The 24,542-nt window shown below is 40.6% G+C and overlaps 1 protein-coding gene and 1 pseudogene across 1 annotated transcript; both read right to left on the bottom strand.

Moving 5' to 3' along the window:
- Window positions 1–3,204: 3,204 nt before the first annotated feature.
- LOC112408116 (olfactory receptor 4D2-like) lies at window positions 3,205–4,133 on the bottom strand (annotated as a pseudogene).
- A 13,850-nt stretch (window positions 4,134–17,983) lies between these two features.
- On the bottom strand, window positions 17,984–18,917 carry LOC112408121 (olfactory receptor 4D2-like). The gene is given in 2 exon segments (XM_024757682.1): window positions 17,984–18,788; window positions 18,790–18,917. Coding segments are annotated over 2 exon segments (933 nt in total).
- Between the last annotated feature and the right edge of the window lie 5,625 nt (window positions 18,918–24,542).

The raw sequence follows: 24,542 nt of genomic DNA, 5'->3' as shown, positions 1-24,542 counted from the left end.
GCCATAGGTGGAGATCCAGGCAGGCATCATTGCCCTTGGGTGCCCCAGCTGCCTCTTCTCCTGCTTTTAGCTCTCTCTCTATTCCAGCTCCCTCAGAAATAGCTGATGGCTCCTCCTGGGTCAGCCACTGCCACAGCCACCTGTGTCCTCTCAGAATGCCCTGCTTCCTCAGGCTCCTGTCCTTTCTTTCTTTGGTTCAGACAAAACAAATTCAGGAACTTTTCCAAGAACCTAGGGGTAAAAAGAACAAAGTAAGACAGAAGAAGTAAATTGTAGACACAATAAATACTTAATGAATGAATAAAAACATGAATGTCTAGACAGAACTAATGACAAGTTTCCTGGATAGTGCCAATTAAGAGGCGTGTTACTTGTTCCTTTCATGCCAGACATGTTTGGGGGGAGTCTGTCCACCCACACATTCCTTCTCTGGGGACAACCCTCACCCACAATCCCTGCTGAAGGGGTGGGCTTGGATGGCCACACTTATGTCACACGACCTGCACATCCCTCAGCCACATGGGATATGTGGTCCAACCTCAGCCAATCAGATTATCCTCATAGAACTTTGGAATTTGAATCCAGAGACACTGACCTAGCTGACTGCGGAAGGAGCATGAAAAGGTCAGGTTTGGGGGCAGAGGCTCCCATGTGAGCCATGTACAAGGCGACTGCATAGGCAGGGACTGATGAATGGAGGAGGGGAGAAGGAGGGTTCAGCTGCTGTGTCAGACTGACAGTTGCTTATTCCCGTAATATCCAACTTCACTTTATTTCAAGAAGAGCTTTATATCCTTAAAATAAACACCCTCTTTTTATTTAAACTTGTTGGGTTTGCAGCCCCTTGCAACTCTAACCATAGCCTATTTCTTCTCTTCAACTCTGCTTAACCCCAAAGACCCAGTGTGATAGTGGAGGAGAGAAATGATGGCTGTGTGGCATGGAGGTCCAGGCAAAGAGCAAGCAAGGCACACCAGTGAATGGGGGGGGGAAATTCCCAGATGGAGGTAAGGAAGACTAAACTGGCAGAAATCAATGTCGGGAGGGAGAGAGGGAAAGAGGAAGGGGAATGGGGGGGTATATATAGAGATAGATAATCAACAAACCATTATAGAGCACTTTCTATGGATAAGTAATGCATTAAGCCCCAAATGAATGCTGGAATATTTACAAATATGAATAAATGAATGAGGAAATGAGTGGATATTCCCATTCCTGTTTGCAAGAAGTGTTGAGTCTGAAAATGGGGGTGGGTGGGGGGATAGCGGTAAGTAGTCAGTCTTGCAGACATGGCCCTGAATTTTTTTTTTGTGTGTTTCTCTGTCTTCTCATTTTACTTAACTTACTGTGTTTGGGGTCTCCTTTTTGCAGGCTGCACGTTCGTAGTTTCTGTTGTTTTTGGTGTCTGTCCCCAGTGGCTAAGGTTGGTTCAGTGGGTTGTGTAGGCTTCCTGGTGGTTGGGACTGGTGCCCGTGTTCTGGATGAGACTGGATCTTGTCTTTCTGGTGGGCAGGTCCATGTCTGGAGGTGTGTTTTGGGGTGTCTGTGGTTTATTATGATTTTAGGCAGCCTCTGTGCTAATGGGTGGGGTTGTGTTCCTGTCTTGCTAGTTGTTTGGAATAGGGTGTCCTGCACTGTAGTTTGCTGGTTGTTGAGTGGAGCTGGGTCTTGGCATTGAGATGGAGATCTCTGGGAGATTTTCACCATTTGAAATAACGTGGAGCTGGGAGGTCTCTTGTGGACCAGTGTCCTGAACTTGGCTGTTCCACCTCAGTGGCACAGCCCTGATGCCTGGCTGGAGCACCAAGAGCCTGTCCTCCACGTGGCCCTGTTTGAGTTTCTATTTCAACGGCAACAATGGGACTCTGGACTGTGTGGGCCACTTTTTTCACCAATTGGCCGAGGAGAAGTGGGAGGACGCCCAGTGTCTCTTGAAAATGCAAAACCAGTGCTGCGGCCGCACCCTCTACCAGGATGCGTAGAAGCCTTCTCAAGATGAGTGGAATAAAACCCAGGACACTGAGGAAGTCGCCATTATTAGGGAGAAGAACCTGAACCAGGCACTATTGGATCTGCGTGCCCTGGGTTCTGCCCTCGCAGACTCCCACCTCTGTGGGATTGGGTTGTTTGGGTTTTTTTTATATTGAGCTGCATGAGCTGCTTGTAAATTTTGGAGATTAACCTTTTGTCAGTTGTTTCATTTGCAAATATTTTCTCCCATTCTGAGGGTTGTCTTTTCATCTTGTTTATGGTTTCCTTTGCTATGCAAAAGTTTTTACGTTTCATTAGGTCCCATTTGTTTATTTTTGTTTTTATTTCCATTTCTCTAGGAGGTGGGTCAAAAAGGATCTTGCTGTGATTTATGTCATAGAGTGTTCTGCCTATGTTTTCCTCTAAGAGTTTGATAGTGTCTGCATGCCCCTGAATTTATGTCACTCTCTAGTCTCAGTTTCACCCTCGGGCATGTTGCATGAACCCTCTGGATTTCAGCTCCCACCCTCTCCATGCCTCCCTCACTGCACTTAGGAATATCTGCCCTACTTCCAAAACACTACTCAACTGATGGAAGAATAAATGTCAGGAATAATGACAACAACAATAATCCTTACGTAGGTTCTATGGTTTACAAAATATTCTTACACATTTTTAAAATTTGAATCTTATAACAAAAGTGAAATTATTGAGACAGATATTGCTTTATGCTAGTTTGGTGAGGAAGAATCCATGAATGCAAGAGAAGTCAGGTGGCTCATTCAAGGTTACTAGTTTGGTAAGTAATGGGACAAAGGCTCCCAGTTTAGGGCCAAGTCTCCAAGTTCTGCACGTTCTCTATCACTCTGGACAAAGAACAAAAGGGTTATCGGGAAAAGAGATCAAAAGGCAGAAAACAGAACTGATCTTCTGGGGAAATGCTGTCATCCTAAGGGAAAACTGTCCACCAGAGGCAGAAAGGAGAGTGTGGCTTTCCAACATATTTCCAGGGGAACATATCTTACTGTCATAGGAGTGTTCAAATCAACCTTCACACACACAAAAAATAAGGATATTTTCCTTTTTCCTAAAAAACTGAGTTGCTTAATTTCAAAATTATTAAGTTCTAAGATGAACTTCACAACATTTCCAAAGCTATGAAGAAGTAAACAGTGGCTATCACTCCACCTTATAAATAGAAAACAAAGCCAAAGAGAAGTGATCCGCCCACTGTCACTCCCTTTTATAAACCAGCTGATACCTCCTTAATCTTTTCACTGCTGCCTGCATCTCCTTGTTTCTCAGGGTGTAGATCATGGGGTTGAGCATGAGGGTCATGGCAGTTTGGCTAATGGATACAGCCTTGTCAATGGAGAAGGAGGTAAAGGGCTGGGTGTAGAGGTAAATGCTTGGAACAAAGACCATAGACACCACGACGATGTGAGTGGTGCAGGTAGAAGCTGCCTTCCTCCTCTTGCCCTGAATGAGACCTCAGGATCACCAGGATGGCTGAGTAGGAGGTCAGGAGAAGGAGGAACAAGATGAGGACCAGCATCCCACTACTGGAAATGATAAGGAACTCCAGGAGGGAAGTGTCCGTGCTGCCAAGTCTCAGCACTTGTGGAACATCACAGAAATTATCTAGGACATTGGGGCCACAGAAAGGCAGGGGGATCATCAGAGTCAGTTGGGAAATGGAATGGATGAAGCCTCCCACCCAGTTAGTCACCACCAGCCCCACACAGATCTGAGTGTTCATGATGGTGACATAGTGGAGGGGCTGGGAGATGGAACAAGGCAATCATAGGCCATAAATGAGAGGAAGAAAACCATGCACCCTCCCACAGAGTGGAAGGAGAAGATCTGGGCCATGCAGCCCTGATAGGAGATGGTCTTCTTCTCAGCAAGGAGGTCCACCACCATCTTTGGGGCAGTGACTGTGGAGAAACAGAGCTCTAACACAGCCAGATTTCAGAGCAGAAAATACATGGGTGTTTGGAGTGGGAATCAAAGGTCACTGTGACCATGATGAGGAGGTTTCCCATGACAGTGGAGGTGGAGACAAACAGGAACACCAGAAACAAGAAGAGCTGGAGCTCCTGAGTCTGTGAGAGCCCCAGGAAGACAAATTCTGATACTCACGTGAGGTTCCCTGATTCCATGGTGTCTTCTCCATACACCTAAAAAACACAAACCACAGACAGAGATGCATGAAGTCACTACTTGCCCGTTTAGTGCTTTCAGTGTCCAGGTCTAGGTGATGGAAATTTATGTGCAGATCATAATACCTGTTATGATTAAATGGCCTTGTCTCTGGAGAGTTCACTAGTTGGTGCTGGAATACACATTCTTGAGATATCTTAAAGCCATCCAGAAACACATGCAACCTGCCTTTCAAAGATTCAGTGTAATATAGTGGTGGGAAGACTCTTGGAGTCCAACGGACCTGCAGTCAAATTTCAAAGCCTCTATTTCCTTGAGATTTGGCCTTGAGCTAGTTACTTAATCTCTCTTAATCTCAGTTTCCACATCTATAAGAAAAATGTTTTCTTTATAGAAATTGTCTAGGGGATTAAATAAAATAACACATAAGGTTCCTAGAACAGTGCCTGGAATAATAAATGGTAATCACTCTCCTCTGTGTGGTCTCCTGCTCTAAAGACCTCCTCCCCTTTCCAGTCTCTAATACATTTTTGTACCAATCATTTTTCATGCAACAGTTAGCACATCATAATGTTAATGAACTTTTCATGTGTCTATATTTTTCCTCCACAATTCATAATATGCTACAGACATAAGTCTTGATTCATAATTTATTTGTGCCCTGCAGTACCCATCCTTGCTCATAGTCAGTACTTAATAAATAGCTGGTGTTAACTGCTGAGTGGGTGAAAAGCTATTGTGTGTGCAGGTCCATGCAAGGGAGCCTCTGGACACAGCTGGACATCTGGAGCATTCCATTTGTTTCCATCCTTCACAGTAGGTGGTCCCTTACTAGGTGAGGCTCCCCAGATCAGAGGTGAAGACAAGAGGCAGGGGGTAACTATCATTAGTGAAGAAATAGATAATGAATATATTGTCTGAAGGAGACTTAAAGCTCTTCTGAAAGGACAGAAATTTCAGAAGATGTTATTGAATCCAAGAGTAGAAGAGAAAAAAATATTGAAAGAGAAGAAATGGAAATAGATGAAGAATTAAAGGGAGGAAGGAAATTATAAGGAAGGAAAATGGGGGAATAGAATGAGTGAAGGAAGAAGAGATGGAAAGATGGTGGACAGGGGAAGGAATGGGAGCAAAGGGGAAGAAGGACATAGAGGTTGAGAGATAGAGGTGACAGGTGAGGGTTAAGTGCCCTCCCCACTACCCCCGCCTCGTCTCATCTCCCACCCTGACCTCATGCAATCCATTATCTATCAGAGACCACTCCCTTATTTTTTTAAATTAATTTTTATTGGAGTACAGTTGCTTTACAATGCTGTGTTAGTTTCCACTGTACAGCAAAGTGAATCAGCCATACGTATACACATATCCCTCTTTCCTGGATTTCCCTCCCATCTAGGTCACCACAGAGCACCAAGTAGAGTTTCCTGTGCTACACAGTAGGTTCCCACCAGTTATCTATTTTATACACAGCAGTGTATATATTTCAATCCCAATCTCCCAATTCATCCCACCCCCTTGGCATCCATACATTTATTCTCTATGTCTGAGAGATCACTCCCTTCTTATTTTTCACTTCAATTTTTTTTCACTCCAGTCCACTTTCTACACAGCTGTCCATGAGACCTTTCTAAATGCTGAAATGATCACATTCCCCTCTCACTTCTATCCTTGTAGTGATGCTCACCAGAGCCCCTTAGGAGCCACATCCAATACTTTGTGGATCAAGTCAGGGTGGATACACGTACACGTGCATGCAACACAGCATGTCACACAGGGCTATAAAACATAAGCTCCACCTGCCTTTCTAATCGGTATCTCCGCCTCTGATGAACCACTAGCTCTTTAATGGATTAAAGTCTTAAACATGCTCCATATTTATTTATTTCCATGTTGGTTCCCTGGAATTCTGTTCATACCTTCTCAACCCTAGAAAAGGCCCACTAAAACATCACCCTCTCTGTCATTCCTGTCACCATTTCTCCCATACAGAACAAATTCCCCATTTTTCAGTGTTCTTAAACATCGAAAACATACTCTGCTATGGGTTTATCATCATTCATTTTTTCAGCTTCTCTCCTCAACTTACTACATTGTAATTTCAATATCTTGGCAACCCCAGGACTTGGAACAGCCGCTCTGATACAGCACATGCTCAGTAAATATTGTCAAGTTAATGTACTAAGGAGGTAATTATGTGGAGATTTTTAAAGTGAATTTACTTATCCTATGTTCCCTATCTCATAAAGCCAGATCTATAAGTGGTTGTTAAAATTACTGGGTTTTACATGCAACCTAAAGCAGCTGCTTAAAAACACATCCCCTCAATTACTTTCCGAGGCTCTTCTCCAACTTTAAACTTAGTACCATCAAGTCTATGTCACTTGTTTATTATCTCTAGCCTCCAGCAGGTGTTTTCAAGAACCTAGCTACCATTGACCTATCCGGAAGTGGAAATCCTCAGGCTCTCACCTTCCTTTAGCCCCAAATGGGGGAACAGAGTTCAGGTCTTACATATTTCTGGGAGGTCCTCTCTATGCAGCTTCACAGCTTCCTGATCTCTGCCCATACCTCACACACACAACTCATCGGCATGACCCTGGGGACGAAGGGATATCCTTAGGGAGAAATTATTGGACTGGGAACAGGAAGCAGAGCTGGAATGAGTCTTGATGGGGACAAGGGAACAATGGGAGTTGTTAAAAAGTTTCTAAGTCTTTCAGAAACACTTGCTATTTGACCATACTCCCCAAGGCAACCTACAGATTCAATGCAATCCCTATCAAAATACCAAAGGCATTTTTCACAGTACTAGAACAAATAATTTAAAAATTTGTATGGAACCACAAAGGACCCGGAATAGCCAAAACAATCTTCAGAATGAAGATCAGGGTTGGAGGAATTATGCACTCTGACTCCAGATTATACTACAAAGCTATAGTAATCAATACAGAACGGTATGGGCACAAAAACAGACACACAGATCAATGGAACAGGATAGACAGCCAGAAATAAACCCATGCACTTATAGTCAATTAATCTCCAACAAAGGAGGCAATACAATGGAGGAAAGACAGGCTCTTCAATAATTGGTGCTGGGAAAACTGGATAGCTACATATAAAAGAATGAAATTAGAATATTCTCTAACACTATATGGAAAAATAAACACAAAATGGATTAAAGACATAAATGTACAACTGTATACTATAACATAGGCAGAACCCTCTTTCACATAAATTGCCACAATATTTTTTGAGATATGTCTCCTAAAGTAAAGAAAATAAAAGCAAAAATAAACAAATGGGGGCTTCCCTGGTGGTACAGTGGTTGAGAGTCCGCCTGCTGATGCGGGAGACACGGGTTTGTGCCCCGGTCCAGGAAGATCCCACATGCCGCGGAGCGGCTGGGCCCATGAGCCATGGCCGCTGAGCCTGCGCGTCCAGAGCCTGTGCTCCGTAACGGGAGAGGCCACAACAGTGAGAGGCCCACGTACCGCAAAAAATAAATAAACAAATGGGACCTAATTAAACTTCACAGCTTTTGTAGAGCAAAGGAAACCCTCGATAAAAGGAAAAGACAACCTACTGAATCGGAGAAAATATTTGCAAATGATAGGACCAATAATGGGTTAATAGCCAACATATATAAACAGCTCGTACAACTCAACATCAATAAAACAAAAAAAAAAACAATTAAAAATTGGCAGAACTTAATAGACATTTTTCCAAAGAGGAAATGCAGATGGCCAACACGTACATGAAAAGATTCTCAGCAACACTAATCATCATGGAAATGCAAATTAAAACCACAATGAGACATTACCTCACACCTGTCAGAATGGTTATCATCAAAAAGAACAGAAATAACAAATGTTGGCCAGAATGTGGAGAAAAGGGAGACCTTGTACACTGTTGGGACTGTAAATTGGTGCAGCCACGTGGAAAAGAGTATGTGGGTTTCTCAAAAAACTAAGAACAGAACTACCATGTGACCAAGAAATTCCACCCTTAGGTGTATATCCGGAAAAAACAAAAGCACTAATTTGAAAAAAATACATGCACCCCTATGTTCCTAGCAGCATTATTTACAATTGCCAAAGCATGAAAGCAACCTAAGGGCCCATCAACAGATGAATGGATAAAGATGCAGTATATAGATATGACAGAATACTAATCAGCCATAAAAAAGGATGAAATTTTACCATTTGCAGTAACATGGATGGACTTTGAGGGCATTACGCTGAGTGAAATAAGTCAGACAGAGAAAGACAAATGCTATATGATATCACTTATATGTGCAATCTAAAAAAGTATAACAAATTAGTGAATAAAGCAAAAAAAGAAGCAGATTCACAGACATAGAGAACAAACTAGTGGTTATCAGTGAGAAGGGGGGTGAGGGGTGGTATAGAGGTGGGGAGTGGGAGGTACAAACTATTGGATGTAAGATAGGATACAGGGATGTATTGTACAACACGAGGAATATAGCCAATATTTTGTAATAATTGTAAAGGGAGTGTAACCTTTAAAAATTGTATAAAAAATAAAATTAAAAAAATAGCAAACTCCCTTCCCCCCAAAAAAAGAATACCTGGAACATATTGGAAGCTTAATGAATATTAACTGAATTAACGCATGAGCAAATAATTTAACACATGGAGACTATAACCAAACTACCTTCTGTTAATGCATCTGCTTAAGTGCAAATAAAATAATTCTATATGAAAACTCCAAAAACAAAACAACGCAGCAACAAAAAATAACACTTACTGTTTGAAAGGTCTGCCTTGAGGGCAAAAAGCAAGCAAACAAACAAAATTTTTTTAAAAAACAACAAAACAAAAACCCACCAATGACAATGAAAATTGTAGAGATTCATGACATGTAAGATTAGGAAATCAAGATTAGTAAGGCCAGAAACTCTCAAAATTTCTGGGATTTTTGGAAGGACCCATTTCATAGACCAGTGGTTCACACACTTAAACATGCATTAGAATCACCTGGAGGGAATGTTAAAACTCAGACACTCCCACGCAGGATTTTTCATTTAGTAGGTTGGGGTGCAGCCTGAGAATTCACATTTCTAACAAGTTTTCAGGTGATGCTGATGCTGCTTATCTGGGGCCACAGTCTGAGAACCACTGACTTTGAGTTTCACTGCTCTTGTCAGCAGAATGAACAGTTCTTTCTCACGGCATCATCAAGGCAACTGGTTTAATAGGTTACTTTTCGAAAAAGAATTAATTGACCTTGACTTGGACAACATTATAGGTGGGAAAATATTTGTATACTACATTGGAAACAAAACCTATAAATCGGTCTTTTATTTTGTCAACTGGATCCCAAGGTTGATTCCCCATCCATATCCAATTCTATTGCACCATCTATAACATTCTAGTACCCTTTATATATGAATTATTACTCAGTAAGATCCTTCCTTTCATACAAGGACTAGTACGGGAAGTGCATATATTTTCTTATTATGATGAACCAGAATTGGAATTTCTAATCTTGGTGTACAGTAGCTTTCCTTTCTACATGAGATTTCCAGGATGATCTGAGTTGTTTTGTTACAAATATTTATACTTAGCAAGAACATAGAAAAACACTATCTGAAGCTCTGGTTTTGTCCAAATACAAGAGATATAGATTGAAAAAACATGAATTCTTCCCAATATTTAGAGCTTTATTCCACTTAAAAACCAACCACTCGTTAAAATAGCCTGGGTTGAGGCTGGGGAAGGGACTAGGTCTTATCAATCTCCTTGACTGTCAGATGTCACTAACTGTAACATTATTAACAATAACTAATTAAATTACCTGGACTAATTAATTATAATTCTGACTTGGTTTTCAATAAGAAAGCCATTATATCTTCTACTTTATATATTTCTCCTCTCAAGTCACATAAATGTTTGTAAACACATTTCAACCCCAAAGTTGATTCCTCAGAGCATGATTGTGGACGAGTTATCTGTTTTAGAAATTGATTGCAAAGTGGCTTATTGTTTTGGAGTTATTGTACTTGGGCCGTTGTGAACATTCAATAAATGTGTACAAATTAATAAACAGAAGCTTCAATTAAATAGAGTTGAGAGACCAGAAGGGGGAGCTCTCAAACCTTGTGACAATAGCAGAGCCCAACAGGAAAAAGAAAGACTCTACTTCTTTCCTGGCAAGGACTCAGCCAAAGAAAAGCCATGGGCTCTTTTTTTTTACTACAGCCTGCCACCTTCTTTTTTCTCTCTAAAGAAAGAAGTTCCCTTCCCACTGGGGACTTGCACGTGGCTCACTATGGGTGCAGACCCTGAATTGCAATTCTCTGCTGATCCTGAATAAACCCATCTTTGCTGGGAAATATTTGGCAGTCTATTTGTTAGCATAACTGAAAGTTATCCTTTTTTAAGAATAGGAGACCAGTAAAAGGCAGGTTGGGTACACCTCAATGCACAATGTTGCGGACACAAAAATAAGAAATCCATTCTCCTCTCAAGGAACTCACAGGTTGATGCGAAAAACAGACCCAGGAACACATAAAGGCACTTCAGAGAGGAGATACCTCTACTAGCAGAATGGCCAATGGTTAAAAGGCCGAGCAGCTAACCATGGCTGGAAGAGAAGGAAGACTTTGGAGAGGACATGACATTTAAACAGAGGTAAAGTTCAAATGTGTTAGGCAGACAAAGGAGGGAAAGTGTGTTTCTGACGGCACAAAGGTTGGATGAACTGGCACAGCATACACTCCAAGAACCCTCAGGGCCTTGACAAGGTTGGAGCACAGGGGAAGTGAAGGGACATTAGGGTAGAGAGGAGGCAGGAATCACTGTGAATAGTGTTAAGAGACCAGGCTCATACACTTAAGTTTTACCTTGAGGGAGGTGAGAAGCCGGTGGAGGACGTTATGCAGAAGAATGACCTTACAGATGCGGGCCTCTCTGGCAGCAGGGAGGAGGAGAGATGGGAGAGTTGAGAGGATGAACATAGCGGTGCAGCTCCTCTGTTTGTTCATACCCCATCCTGTTTCAGAAGAGACTTCATGAGGGCAGTTAGGGGCTTATAAGTGTTCTGTGTTCGTTACCCAGCCCATCCCAGCTTCAAAATCATAAAAGATGTGAGGAGGGTGAAGAGCTAGAGGAGAAAGGGAAAAGGAGATGGGAGCTAAGAACAGGAGGAGGAGGATAAATAGGTAATTAAGAAAATTCAGAGTGTGAAAGCCGACGAGCCAAAAAGGACCCATGGCTCAGTGATATCAAGACCCTGATTCAGTGAGTCTGTGGTGCCCTTTGTGGTGCCCTCATGAGCCGAGATGGCCTCCATGCTTCCTTATGGTGTAAGTCCTCACACATCTCATTCAAAGGTTGGTGGGGAGGAAATGGGTGGAGGGCATTTTCTTTCTCCTCCTGCATCTCTTGCCTCTACTCCTGGAGGAGAAATCTTCCCCAGAATCTCCTAGGCTAACACACTGTTTTTTGTGATCACATGAACCAACACATGAGCGCTCCTGGCTTCTAAGTGTTCTGGGAAGGTGAACTCTTATGATAGGGGACAAGCAAGGGGGAGGTGGTTGGCAATGGCTTTGGGTAGACACCCAGGAACAAGGCTATCTTCTTATAAAGCACCTGGAAACGGGGATGAACATGATGGACCAGAGGCAAGAGAATACTGACAGGGATGCAAATTCTGTCGTATGTAGGATAACTCTTCTAACAGCAGAGGTCATGAACTCAAATGTGAGGTCACAAACTCAAATAAGAAAAGGAGGTCAGCGGTAATTTCTCTGTCTAAGAGGTACTGAGGATCATCGCACTCCTCACCCCAGGACAAAACTTGAGCATCTAAGCCAAAGACAGGAAATCAAGATTTTTCTTTGCAGAAACAACAACTCCTGAAAAATAGATCTCCATGTATTGGTACTTGGGTGTCCTCCAGTAAAGAGCTGATTTCCACCAGAACCCCTAAGGTAAAGTTTAATACATAGAGGTACGAATTCATATTTTATTCCCTTACTCTTTTTTTTATGTTTAATTCTGTTCTTCTTCATTTCAATAGTTGTATTTCTTTTTTTTTTAACATCTTTATTGGGGTATAATTGCTTTACAATGCTGTGTTAGTTTCTGCTTTATAACAAAGTGAATCAGTTATACATATACATATGTTCCCATATCTCTTCCCTCTTGCGTCTCCCTCCCTCCCACCCTCCTCCCTTACTCTTAGATGTAGATAGCCAAGGATCAACAGGAAGACCACTAATACAAAAGGGAAAAAAAATAAAATAGAAAAATAAATGAGACGCAAACAGAGATGACAGAGGAACTAGAAGAAAAGTTTATATAATTAACATCCTTTCAGAGAAACAAGAAGACATAGAATCCATAAATAAGAACAAGATGATATTAAAAATCATAGAACAAAAAAGTGTTCTTGGATATTAAAATATGTTGACAGAAATGAAAACTTTAATAGAGAGATTGGAAGTTAGAGTTGAGAAAATCCTCCTAGTGTAGAATAAAAACATAGTTTGAATAGAGTTTTCACAGGATGGGGCCCAGCATGGGTTGTCAGAGCCTGGATATCCCTTTTGGGAGCCACTAATTGTGAACGTTAAAGCACAGTGAGAAGAATATTCCCATAGTGGGATGACTCAGTGTGGGGAGCAAAACTGCAAATGGATGAGAAGGGTGTCTATGCAGAGGTGCACCCTGATGTCAGGTGTCAGAGCCCAAGCAGGGTGAGGAGGGTTTCCACGTCGGGGATGTTCTGATGGGGGTGTTGGAGCATGAGTAGGGTAAGGAAAGTGTCTGAGCAGGGGGCTGGTCTGCTGTGTGATACCAAAGCCCAACTGGAGTGAGGAAAGCATCAGGGGAGAGAGTGGAAACATGGACAGAACTGCTATGGGAGATGGTTGTATACAGGGGGATGAATGAAGCAAGTTAATAAATTAAGGATAGAGTGATGTCAGAGAAAATGGCAGAGTAGGGAACTCCAAGGGCCCATCCCTACACAGAATAGAATTGAGAATAGAATTGAGAGTCCAGAAATAAACCATATTTTTATGGTCAATTGATTCTCACGGAGAGTGCTAAGATTATTCAATGGGGAAAGAATTGTCTCTTCATTAATTCTGCTGGGACAACTGGATATCCACATGCAAAAGAATAAAGTTGGACCACTACCTCATACCATCTACAAAAAATTAACTCAAAATGGATCAAAGTCCTAAATGTAAGAGACAAAACTATAAGAATCTTAGAAGCAAACATAGAGGTAAATCTTTATGAACTTGGATTTGGCAAGGCATACTTAGGTATGGTAACAAGAACACAAGCAACAAAAGAAATAATGATAAATTGGACTTCATCCTAATTTAAAAATTTGTGCATCAAAGACCCTTATGAAAAAAGTAAAAGATTTCTTCCAAAGAATGGGAGAAAATATTTGCAAATCAAAATTTGACAAGGATCTATTACCCAGGAACAAAAAAGGGTACTGCTGTTGTGGAAAACACTTTGGCAGTTCTTCAACAAGTTACACATAGAATTAACCATATGACCTAGCAATTCTACTCCTAGGTATATACTTGAAAGTCCTGAAAACAGGTACTCAAACAAATACTTACAAACAAAGGCTAACAGCAGCACTACACACAATAGGCAAAAGATGTAAACAACTAAAATGTCATTCAACAGATGAATGGGTAAACAAAATGTGCTGTATCCAGACAATGGAATAGTATTCAGCCATAAAAAAGAGCAGAGTACAGGGAATTCCCTTGCGGTCCAGTGGTTAGTACTCCATGCTTTCACTGCTGAGGGCGCAGATTCAATCCTTGATGGGGGAACTAAGATCCCTCAAGCCATGCGTCATGGCCAAAAAAGAATGAAGTATTAATACCTACTACAGTGTAAACTAACCTTATTAACATTGTGCTAAGTGCAAGAGGCCAGACACAAATATTTTATCATTCTACTTTATGAAATGTCCATAATAGGTAAGTCCATAAAGCGGATTAGTGGTTTCCAGGAGCTGAGGAGAGGGGAGAGAATGGGGAATGACTGCTTAGCGGGTATGGGAAATCCTTTCGGGGGGATGAACTGTTTTGGAACAAGACAGAGGTGATGGCTGCACAGCACTGTGAAAATACTAAATGCCACTAAATTGTACACTTGAAAAAGTTAATTTTATGTGAAGTGAATTTCGTGTATTTATATAAAGGATTATGAGAGCCAGGTTCCTCAGCAGAGAAAATAGTTATAAGTGTGGAAAGGGAAAAACAGAATAAGTTCTAAGTTCTGTGATGCTGGATTGGAAAAGGAGAAAAAAAAAAAATATATATATATATATGAAACAATGAGCACACCCAGCACCCAAATTTGCCTTCTAAATACCATTCTCCACTCAAAGGAAGCAGGACTGTTTACTGAAATAGTTAATTCCAGAGCTGGAGCACAGAAAGTACAAGATAAGCATGGGGTGTTTCATTGGACCAGTAAGAAAGGAAGTGCTCAAAGAATAGAAAGAACATATGGGACTTCCCTGGTGGTCCAGTGGTTAAGAATCCGCCTTCGTAGGGGATACAGGTTCAATCCCTCGTCGGGGAACTAAGATCCCATGTGCATGCCGCAGCTAAGCCTGCGTGCTCTAGAGCCCACGTGCCACAATGATGCAGCCAAATAAATATTAAAAAAAAAAAAAAAAAAGAACATAGAAGCCAGCCTGAAGAGACTATGACTGGCCAAATCTGGGGTAAATTGAGCATCAAAGTAAGTAATGATAATAATGGATTATAACTTAATGAATAAAAAAAGGAAAATACAAGTTCACACAGATAATAAATAAAAATTGGAAGTTTGATAAGAAACCAGATATTGACATAGTCTCAAAGTACCTTTCCACAAAATATTTACTAATTTCCAAGGGAAAATGAATGACTTAGGTGAGAAGCCTAATGAACACTTCTTAGTCAAGTAATCAAAGTGATGGGACAACAAAAAAAAAGAGTGATGGGACACTAGTAAAGAGACAAAGCAAAATCACTCATCCCTCATAGGTTGTAATAAGAACACAGCATGACTTCTGCGATATTCCTGGCAAACTGACAAAGATGCATCACCTGAGTCTAATCATCATAAAACATCTGACAAATCCAAACTGAAGGACATTCTACAAAATAATTGGCCAATAATTTTTTAAAGTTCCAAGATAATCAAAATCAAGGAGGAACTCTTCCAGATCAAAAGAGCCTAAAGACACATGATGACTAAATGCAGCACATAGTCTTTTTGTTTGTTTGTTTGTTTAAGATTTTTTTGATGTGGATCATTATTGAATTTGTTACAATATTGCTTCTGTTTTATGTTTGGGTGTTTTTTTTTTTTTTTTTTGGCCACGAGGCCTGTGGGATCTTAGCTCCCCATCCAGGGATCGAACTGGCACCCCCTGCATTGGAAGGCGAAGTCTTAACCACTGGACTACCAGGGAAGACCCACAACACAGATTCTCTTTCTATGAGACTTTCTTGGGACATATAGCAAAACTTGAGTAGAGGCTAAAGATTTGATTCTAACAATGTATTGATGTGTATCAATTTTAGTGACTGTATGGCAGCATTGGAGGGAATGTCTTTGTAGAAAATACACACAAATATTAAGGTGGGCATCAGGTTGGCAACTTACCCGGTTTCCTCAAACCGTCAGGGGAAAAAAAAAGTCCTTTATACTATACTTGCAACTTTAGTGTAAGTTTGAGATTTTTCAAAAAGTTAAAAAGGTGTTTTAAGTTAAATTTTTTAAAAAGTTAAAATAGAAGAACTATTATATGTGGCTTCCCTGGTGGCGCAGTGGTTAAGAATCTGCCTACCAACGCAGGGGACACGGGTTCGAGCCCTGGCCCAGGAAGATCCCACGTGCCGCGGAGCAACTAAGCCCGTGCGCCACAACTACTGAGCCTGCACTCTAGAGCCCGCGTGCCACAACTACTGAAGCCCGCGTGCCTAGAGCCCGTGCTCTGCAATAAGAGAAGCCACTGAACTGAGAAGCCCGTGAACCGCAACGAAGAGTAGCCCCCACTCGCCGCAACCAGAGAAAGCCCACACACAGCAACGAAGACCCAACGCAGCCCAAATAAAAATAAATAAATAAACAAACTTTATATTTAAAAAAAGAACTATTATATGTAGCAGAATATCTTTTTGTCCTCTGGATAAGAAGCAATTTTTAAAAATTAGATCTCAATAAGAGGTAATACCAAAATAAAAGATTGATATACCTGACTACACGAACACTAACACCAAAAATAAAGAAGACAAACCACAAACTAGGAGAAGGTATTGTAATAAATATAGCTGACAATAGATCAGCAAATTATATAAGAACTCCTACATTAACTAGAAAAAGTCAGTAGAAAAGTGAACAAAAGGCATTCATGGGAAACCTGAATGCAGTAAAAAATATGGAAAGAAATGTTAGAGGAATGCAAACTGACTACAGTGAAATATCATTGTTTACCCATACACTGGCAAAAATGAAGACATCTGACAATATCAACTGTTAGGATGATGTGAATCAATAGGAACACTTCAACTCTGCTGATGAACATGTAATGTGTTACAACTTTGGAAAACAATTTGGCACGATTTTGTAAAGGTAAGTCTTTGAAGATCTCATGACTCAGCAATTCCACTTCAAGGTAATGACCCATAGCTCCTCAATATAACAACTGGAGACAAGCAGAAAAATATTCAAAAGAGCACTGTTTGCTAGAGCAAAAACTGGGAACAAGCCCAATAACTTATTCTCACAACGGAATATAATATAGCAGCGCAAATGAATGAACCACAGTCAAACAGAGCAATGTGGGTGTTTAGAAACATAATGTTGAGTGAAAAACACCCTCAGAATATTAAGTACAGTCTGATATGTTTATCAAGTTCAAAAAAAGCAAAACAAAACAATACACTGATTATGTAAAAATGTGATGAAATTATTTCTTTAAGCAATGAAATGATAAACACAAAATTCAACAATATAGCTTCATCCGGGGAGCAGTGATGTGATGGAGAGTACCTACAGGCAGGTATAAGCTATTGGTGCCATATGGTTCTTGAACTGAGTAGTCTGTACATGAGTGTCCATACAATATAGTGTTTTATAGCTTACATGCATTTTACACATAATCTTTTGCTTGTAATAATTATTATACTGTATTAAAATGTACAGCAAAAAATCTGAATATTCATGATCATTTCCAATTTGAAAATAAAATAAAATATAATTATATGGTTCACTCGATGTTTTCTTACAATTTGGGGGGTTTGACTTTTATAATAAACCTGGGAGGCTTGGGGTCAGATATTAAGTTCAGCAAGTTTGTTGAGGAAGAAGTTACGAGTTCAAGAGAGGCCAGGTGTCTCATTCAAGGTCATCTGTTTGTTAAGTGTTGGGTTAGGGTCTCTAATTTAAGGATTAATACTCTGAATTCTGTGCAGTTTCCAACAATCCAGATTCACACCAAAATGGGGTACTGGGAAAACAGGTCAAAATACAGAAAACAGAACTGCTCTTCTGGGAAAATGTTGACATTTTAAGAGGAAACTGTCCACCAAGAAGGCAGAAAGGAGAGTATGGCTTTCCAGAATGTTTCCATGACAACACATCTTGTCCTAGGAGTGCTCAAATCATCCACCACAAAAAAAAGGATATTTTCCTTTTTTCTAAAAATCTGAGTAAGTTGTTTAGTTTCAATACTTACTCACTTCTACGATGACCCTCACAACACATCCACGGGTATGAAGAGGGCAGATACTCTCTCTCCACCTTACAAATGGAAAACGAAGCCAAAGAAAAGTGACCCACTGTCACTCCCTTTTACAAACCACCCAGTGCCTCCTTAATCTCTTCACAGCTGCCTGCATCTCCTGGTTCCTCAGGGTGTAGATCATGGGGTTTACCATGGGGGTCATGGCCCTGTGGCTGAAGGATACAGCCTTGTCCATGGAGAAGGAGGTGAAGGGCCAGGCATAGAGGTAAATGCTTTGAATGAAGACCATAGGCACGACGATGATGTGGGTGGTGCAGGTAGAAGCTGCCTTCCTCCTTACCGTCCCTGAGTGGGACCTCAGCATCACCAGGAAGACTGAGTAGGAGATCGGGAGGAGGAGGAACAAGATGACATCAAGCATCTCACTGCTGCTGATCGTGAGGAACTCTAAGACAGAAGTGTCTGTGCAGGCAAGTCTCAGTACCTGTGGAACATCACAGTAGAAGTTACCTAAGATGTTGGGGCTACAGAAAGGCAGTGGAAGCATCAGAGCCAGTTGGGAAGTGGAATGAACAAAACCTACCATCCAGGCTGTCACCACCAGCCCCACACAGAGCTGAGTGTTCATGGTGGTGACATAGTAGAGGGGCCGGGAGATGGCAGCAAGGTAGTCATAGGCTGTCACTGAGAGGAAGAAGATCATGGCACCTCCCAGAAAGTGGAACAAGAAGATCTGGGCCATGCAGCCCTGGTAGGAGATGGTCTTCTTCTCAGCGAGGAAGTCCACAAGCATCTTTGGGGCAGTGACTGAGGAGAAACAGAGGTCTAAGATAGCCAGGTTTTGGAACAGAAAATACATGGGAGTCTGGAGCCAGGAATCAGAGGTCACCGTGACCATGATGGAGGTTTCCCATGAGAGTGGTGGTATAGACAAATAGGAACATCAGAAACAAGAAGAACTGGAGCTCCTGAGTCTGGGAGAGCCCCAGGAGGACAAATTCTGATACCCATGTAAGGCTTCCTGATTTCATGGTCTCTTCTCCATACACCTAAAGAAAACACACCATAGACAGAGATGCATGAAGTTACTATGTGCCCTTCTAGTGCTCAGTGGCTCAAAGCAATTGTCCAAGTCCAGATGATGGACATCTTCATGTGAAAATCATAATACCAGGTGCTGATTAAATGGCCTTGTCTTTGGAGATTTCACTAGTCAGTGCTGGAATACACATTCAAGCGATATCTTAAAGCCATCCAGAGACACATACAGCCTGCCTTTCAATGATTCAGTGTAATATAGTGATGGGGGAGACAATTTAGAATCCAACAAACGAGAGTCAAACTTCAGAGCTTCTATTTCCTTGAAATTTGACCTTGAGTAAGTTACTTAATCTGGGTCTCAGTTTCCACATCTCTAAGAAGAATGTGTCCTTTATAGAAATTACCTAGGGAATTAAATAACACATAAGGATCCTAGAACAGTGTCTGGAATAATAAATGGTAATCACTGTCCTTTGTGTAGTCTCCTGCTCTAAAGATACCCTCCCTTTTCCAGTCTCTAATACTTTTTTGTACCAATCATTTTTCATGCAACAATGAACATATCATAATGTTAACGAACTTTTCATGGTTCATTAACATTTCTAGGTTTTCCCTCCATAATTCAACTCTAAGCTCCCAGAGGTATAATTATGCATCTTATAATTTATTTCTGCCCTGCAGTGCCTATCTTTGCTGACAGTCAATACTCAAAAACATGTGGTGTTGACTGCTGGGTGGGTGAACAGCTATAGGAAGTGCCTCCCTCATTGATGTAGGTGGCCCCTTACTGGATGAGGTCATGGGATATATGGTGTGAGTGCTGAGACAAAAGAAGGGGGAGAGAGATTCTCTGGATTAAGAAATGGGTGATGGCTATCGTATGAAGGGGACTGGAAGAGCTCTTCTGAACGGAACAAGAATTTTAGAAGATGTTACTGAATAGAAGGATAGAAGAGAAAAGAAGATGTTGAAATGAGAGAAATAAAATAGACAAAGGAATAAGGAGGGCAGATTAAGAGAAAGGGAGGAAGGGGAAGGGAGAGGTGGAGGGGTGGGGAGGGGAATGGAAACAAAGGTGAAGGACACGGAGGGTGAGAGACAGAAGTGACAGGTGAGGGTTAAGTGGCCCCCACACTCCCCTGCTTTGTCTCACTCCCCCCCCCACCTCCCTCCTGCAATTTATTGTCCTGCAGAGGTCATTTTAATAGCATCCTTCTTCTTCCATCTGCTTTCACGCCAGTCCATCTTCTATATCACTGTCAGAGAGACCTTTCTAAACATATCTGATCGTCTTCCTCCCTCATTATAATCTAATGACTATCAAGGGCCCACAGCTTAAAACTCAAACTCTTAGAAGCTGCCTAACATGCTTTGTAGATTAATTCAGGGTTGAAAAACATACTTACATATGTGCAACTCCCTCTCAGTATGTCATACCAAACTGTAAAATGTAGACTCCATCTACCTTTCTAATCAGTATCCCTGTTATCCAGGAACTGATTTCTGTTCAAGGAATTCATAGCCTCTCACATTTGCCATATGCTTGGTTATTTCTCTAGCTTTGGGAATGAATTCTGTTTCCTGAAATACCTTCTACTACCTTCTCAACCTAGAAGTCCTCAGATACCACCTTCTCTGTGACTCCTTCTCCATTTCTCTCATGCAGAATTAATCCCTCATTTCTCTGGGTTCCAATAATGTTTTATAAGTACCTCTGTTATAGTATTTATCATTTTTTCTATTGTCCCTTTTAACTAGATTTTTAATTCAACAACATAGTAACACCAGCACCTATACTAAGTCTGATTTAGCAGTTGCTCAAAAAATGTTTGCTAACATAATGTATTAATAGGTAATTATGTGGTCCATGTGGAGAATTTTGTGTTGTATTCCCTTATCCTTTACTCTTAGCGTCCTCCCTCTAAATCACAGAACCAAGCTTTCACTTGGTTGTAAAAACCTGGTTTTGCACATGCAACTTGAGGAATCTGTTTTCAACACCTTGTTTTCCATGCATTACTTTCTGAGGCTCTCCTCACATGTAAGAATTACTACTGTCAAGCCTAGGTCACTTGTTTATTCTCTCCACCTCCAGTAAGTGTTTCTGGATGCTTCTTACAGCTGCTCTATCTATAGGTGAGGAAACCCTGGTCTCTCACCTTTCTTCAGCCCAGAATGGGAGAGAGCCTTCAGGTCTTCCATCTTCTTGGAAATCCTTTTCTGCAGCTTTAGCTTCCCAGCCACTGCCCATACATCACCTATACAACAATGGGTGTGACCCTTGGGGAATAGGATATATCTCTGGGGAGAACTTACTGGACTCAGCTCAGGAAGTAGGGCTGGGTTGATTACCACTGGGGGCAAGGGAGCAATGGAAGTTGTTAAAAAGTTTCAAAATGTCTCAAAAACACATAATTATTAAGAGTTATTCCTTGGGGGCCAAAAGGACCAAGGACAATACAATTTTATAGATTGTAGAATGTAGAATTCTCAGACCAAGATCTAATAGGACAAGAGTCTCTTCTAAAGAAACAGACTCTCTGGGAGTTTTGGAAGAACCCATTTCTTAGACCAGTGATTCTTACCCTTGAGACAATCACCTGGAGAACTTGTTAAAAGACAAATTAGTGTGCCCCAGCCCCAGCCCTTCTCATTCATTTGGTCAATGGTAAGGCCAAGAATTTTCATTTGTAACAAGTTCTCAGATGATACTGATGCCCCTGTCCTGGGGACCACACTCTGAGCATCAGTCTTGCTCATCAGCACAGGGACTATTCTCTCTCTCCTGGAATCGTCCAGATAACTGGCTTGATTTCTTTCCTTCTTCTTCTCCTCCTTCTTCTCTTGTCCTTTCGTCTACTTTTAAGCCTAATTGATCTTCACTTAGGGAAATTCATAAGTGAGAAAATATTTGTAGACTACAGTGGAAACTTACTGCCCTGTAAACCTTGTCCTTTATTTTGCCAACCAAAGTCCCAATATTGATTAACCACCTGTCCTAAATCTACTACATCATCTGTAAAATGCCAACATTCTTTACATGTGAATTCTTACCACCTCTAACACAAGGATTGGTACAGGAAACCCATATATATCCTATTATGAGGAATTGCGCAAAACTGGAATTAATTGGCATTGTAAACTTGATGTGCTGTAAAAACTGTCTGACTTCTTACACGGAGCTGTCTGATCTGCATAGGATTTCCAGATTGGTCTGAATTCTTTCACTGCAAATGTTTATACTTGGCAAAATAAAGTATCTTCCTGCAGCAGATAAGAATATAATGTGAAGCTCTTCCACATACAAGAGATATAGATTTTTTTAAGTTATTTTTTAAAAATTGACGTATAGTTGCTGTACTATATTATATAAGTTACAGGTGTACAATATACTGACTGACAATTTTTAAAGGTTGTACTCCATTTATAGTTATTATAAAATATTGGCTATATTCCCTGTGTTGTACAGTATATCCTTGTAGCTTATTTTATTTCATTTTTTTATTGGAGTACAATTGCTTTACAATGTTGTGTTAGTTTCTGCTGTACAATGAAATGAATCAGCTATATGTATACATATATCCCTTCCCTGTTGGACCTCCCTCCCACCCAATCCCTCATCCCACCCATGTAGGTCATCAAGAGCCCCGAGCTGAGCTTCTTATGCTTTGTAACAGTTTCTCACTAGCTATCTATTTTACACATGGTAGTGTATATATGTCAATCCTAATCTCCCAATTCGTCCCACATTCCCCTTCCCCCAGTGTCCACAAGTCCATTCTCTACATCTGTGACTCTATTCCTGCCCTGGAAATAGGTTCATCAGTACCAATGTATAATCCATTTTGAGTTTATTTTTGTGTATGTTGTTAGGGAGTGTTCTAATTTCATTCTTTTACATGTAGCTGTCCAGCTTTCCCAGCACCACTTATTGAATTAACTGTCTTTTCTCCATTGTATATCCTTGCCTCCTTTGTCATAGATTAGTTGACCATAGGTTCGTGGGTTTACCTCTGGGCTTTCTATCCTGTTCCATTGATCTATATTTCTGTTTTTGTGCCAGTACCATACTGTCTTGATTACTGTAGCACTGTAGTATAGTTTGAAGTTGGGGAGTCTGATTCCTCCAGCTCTGTTTTTTTCCCTCAAGACTGCTTTGGCTATTCGGGGTCTTTTGTGTCTCCATACAAATTTTAAGATTTTTTGTTCTAGTTCTGTAAGAAATGCCATTGGTAGTTTGATAGGGATTGCATTGAATCTGTAGGTTGCTTTGGGTAGTATAACCATTTTCACAATATTGATTCTTCCAATCCAAGAACATGGTATATCTCTCCATCTGTTTGTATCATCTTTAATTTCTTTCATCAGTGTCTTATAGTTTTCTGCACACAGGTCTTTTGTCTCCTTAGGTAGGTTTATTCCTAGGTATTTTATTGTTTTTGTTGCAATGGTAAATGGGATTGTTTCCTTAATTTTGCTTTCTGATTTTTGTTGTTAGTGTATAGTAATACAAGAGATTTCTGTGCATTAATTTTGTATCCTGCAACTTTACCAAATTCATTGATAAGCTCTAGTAGTTTTCTGGTGGCATCTTTAGGATTTTGTATGTATAGTATCATGTCATCTGTGAACAGTGACAGTTTTACTTCTTTTCCAATTTGTATTCCTTTTATTTCTTTCTCTTCTCTGAAAAGAAGTCTTAGAGATGGCTAGGACTTCCAAAACTATGTCGAATGAGAGTGGCGAGAGTGGACATCCCTGTATTTTTCCTGATATTAGAGGAAATGCTTTCAGTTTTTCACCATTTCACCATTGCTGTGGGTTTGTTGTATATGGCCTTTATTATGTTGAGGTAGGTTCCCTCTATGCCTATTTTCTGGAGAGGTTTTATCACAAATTGGTGTTAACTTTTGTCAAAAGCTTTTTCTGCATCTTTTGAGATGATCATATGGTTTTTATTCTTTAATATGTTAATAGGGTGTATCACATTGATTGTTTTGCATATGTTGAAAAATCCTTGCATTCCTGGGATAAATCCCACTTGATCATGGTGTATGATCCTTTTAATGTGTTGTTGGATTCTGTTTGCTAGTATTTTGTTGAGGATTTTTGCATCCATGTTCATCAATGATATTGGTCTGTAATTTTCTTTTTTTGTGATATCTTTGTCTGGTTTTGGTATCGGGGTGATGGTGGCCTTGTAGAATAAATTTAGCAGTGATCCTCCCTCTGAAATTTTTTGGAAGAGTTTGAGAAGGATAGCTGTTAGCTCTTCTCTAAATGTTTGATAGAACTCACCTGTGAAGCCATCTGGTCCTGGGCTCTTGTTTGTTGGAAGATTTTTAATTACAGTTTCAATTTCATTACTTGTGATTGGTCTGTTTATATTTTCTAATTCTTCCTGGTTCAGTTTGGAAAATTGTACCTTTCCAAGAATTTGTCCATTTCTCTGAGGTTGTCCATTTTATTGGCATATAGTTGCTTTTGGTAGTCTCTTATGGTCTTTTATATTTCTGCAGCGTCAGTTGTAATTTCTCCTTTTTCATTTCCAATTTCATTGATTTGAGTTCTCTCCCTTCTTTTCTTGGAATCTGGCTAAAGGCTTATCAATTTTT

This window comes from Neophocaena asiaeorientalis, unplaced genomic scaffold, assembly GCF_003031525.2.
Source record: "Neophocaena asiaeorientalis asiaeorientalis breed wild unplaced genomic scaffold, Neophocaena_asiaeorientalis_V1.1 scaffold327, whole genome shotgun sequence".
Taxonomy (NCBI): Eukaryota; Metazoa; Chordata; class Mammalia; order Artiodactyla; family Phocoenidae; genus Neophocaena; species Neophocaena asiaeorientalis.
The sequence above is the reverse complement of the archived record's forward strand: the minus strand, read 5'-3'. Positions and strand labels throughout refer to the sequence as shown.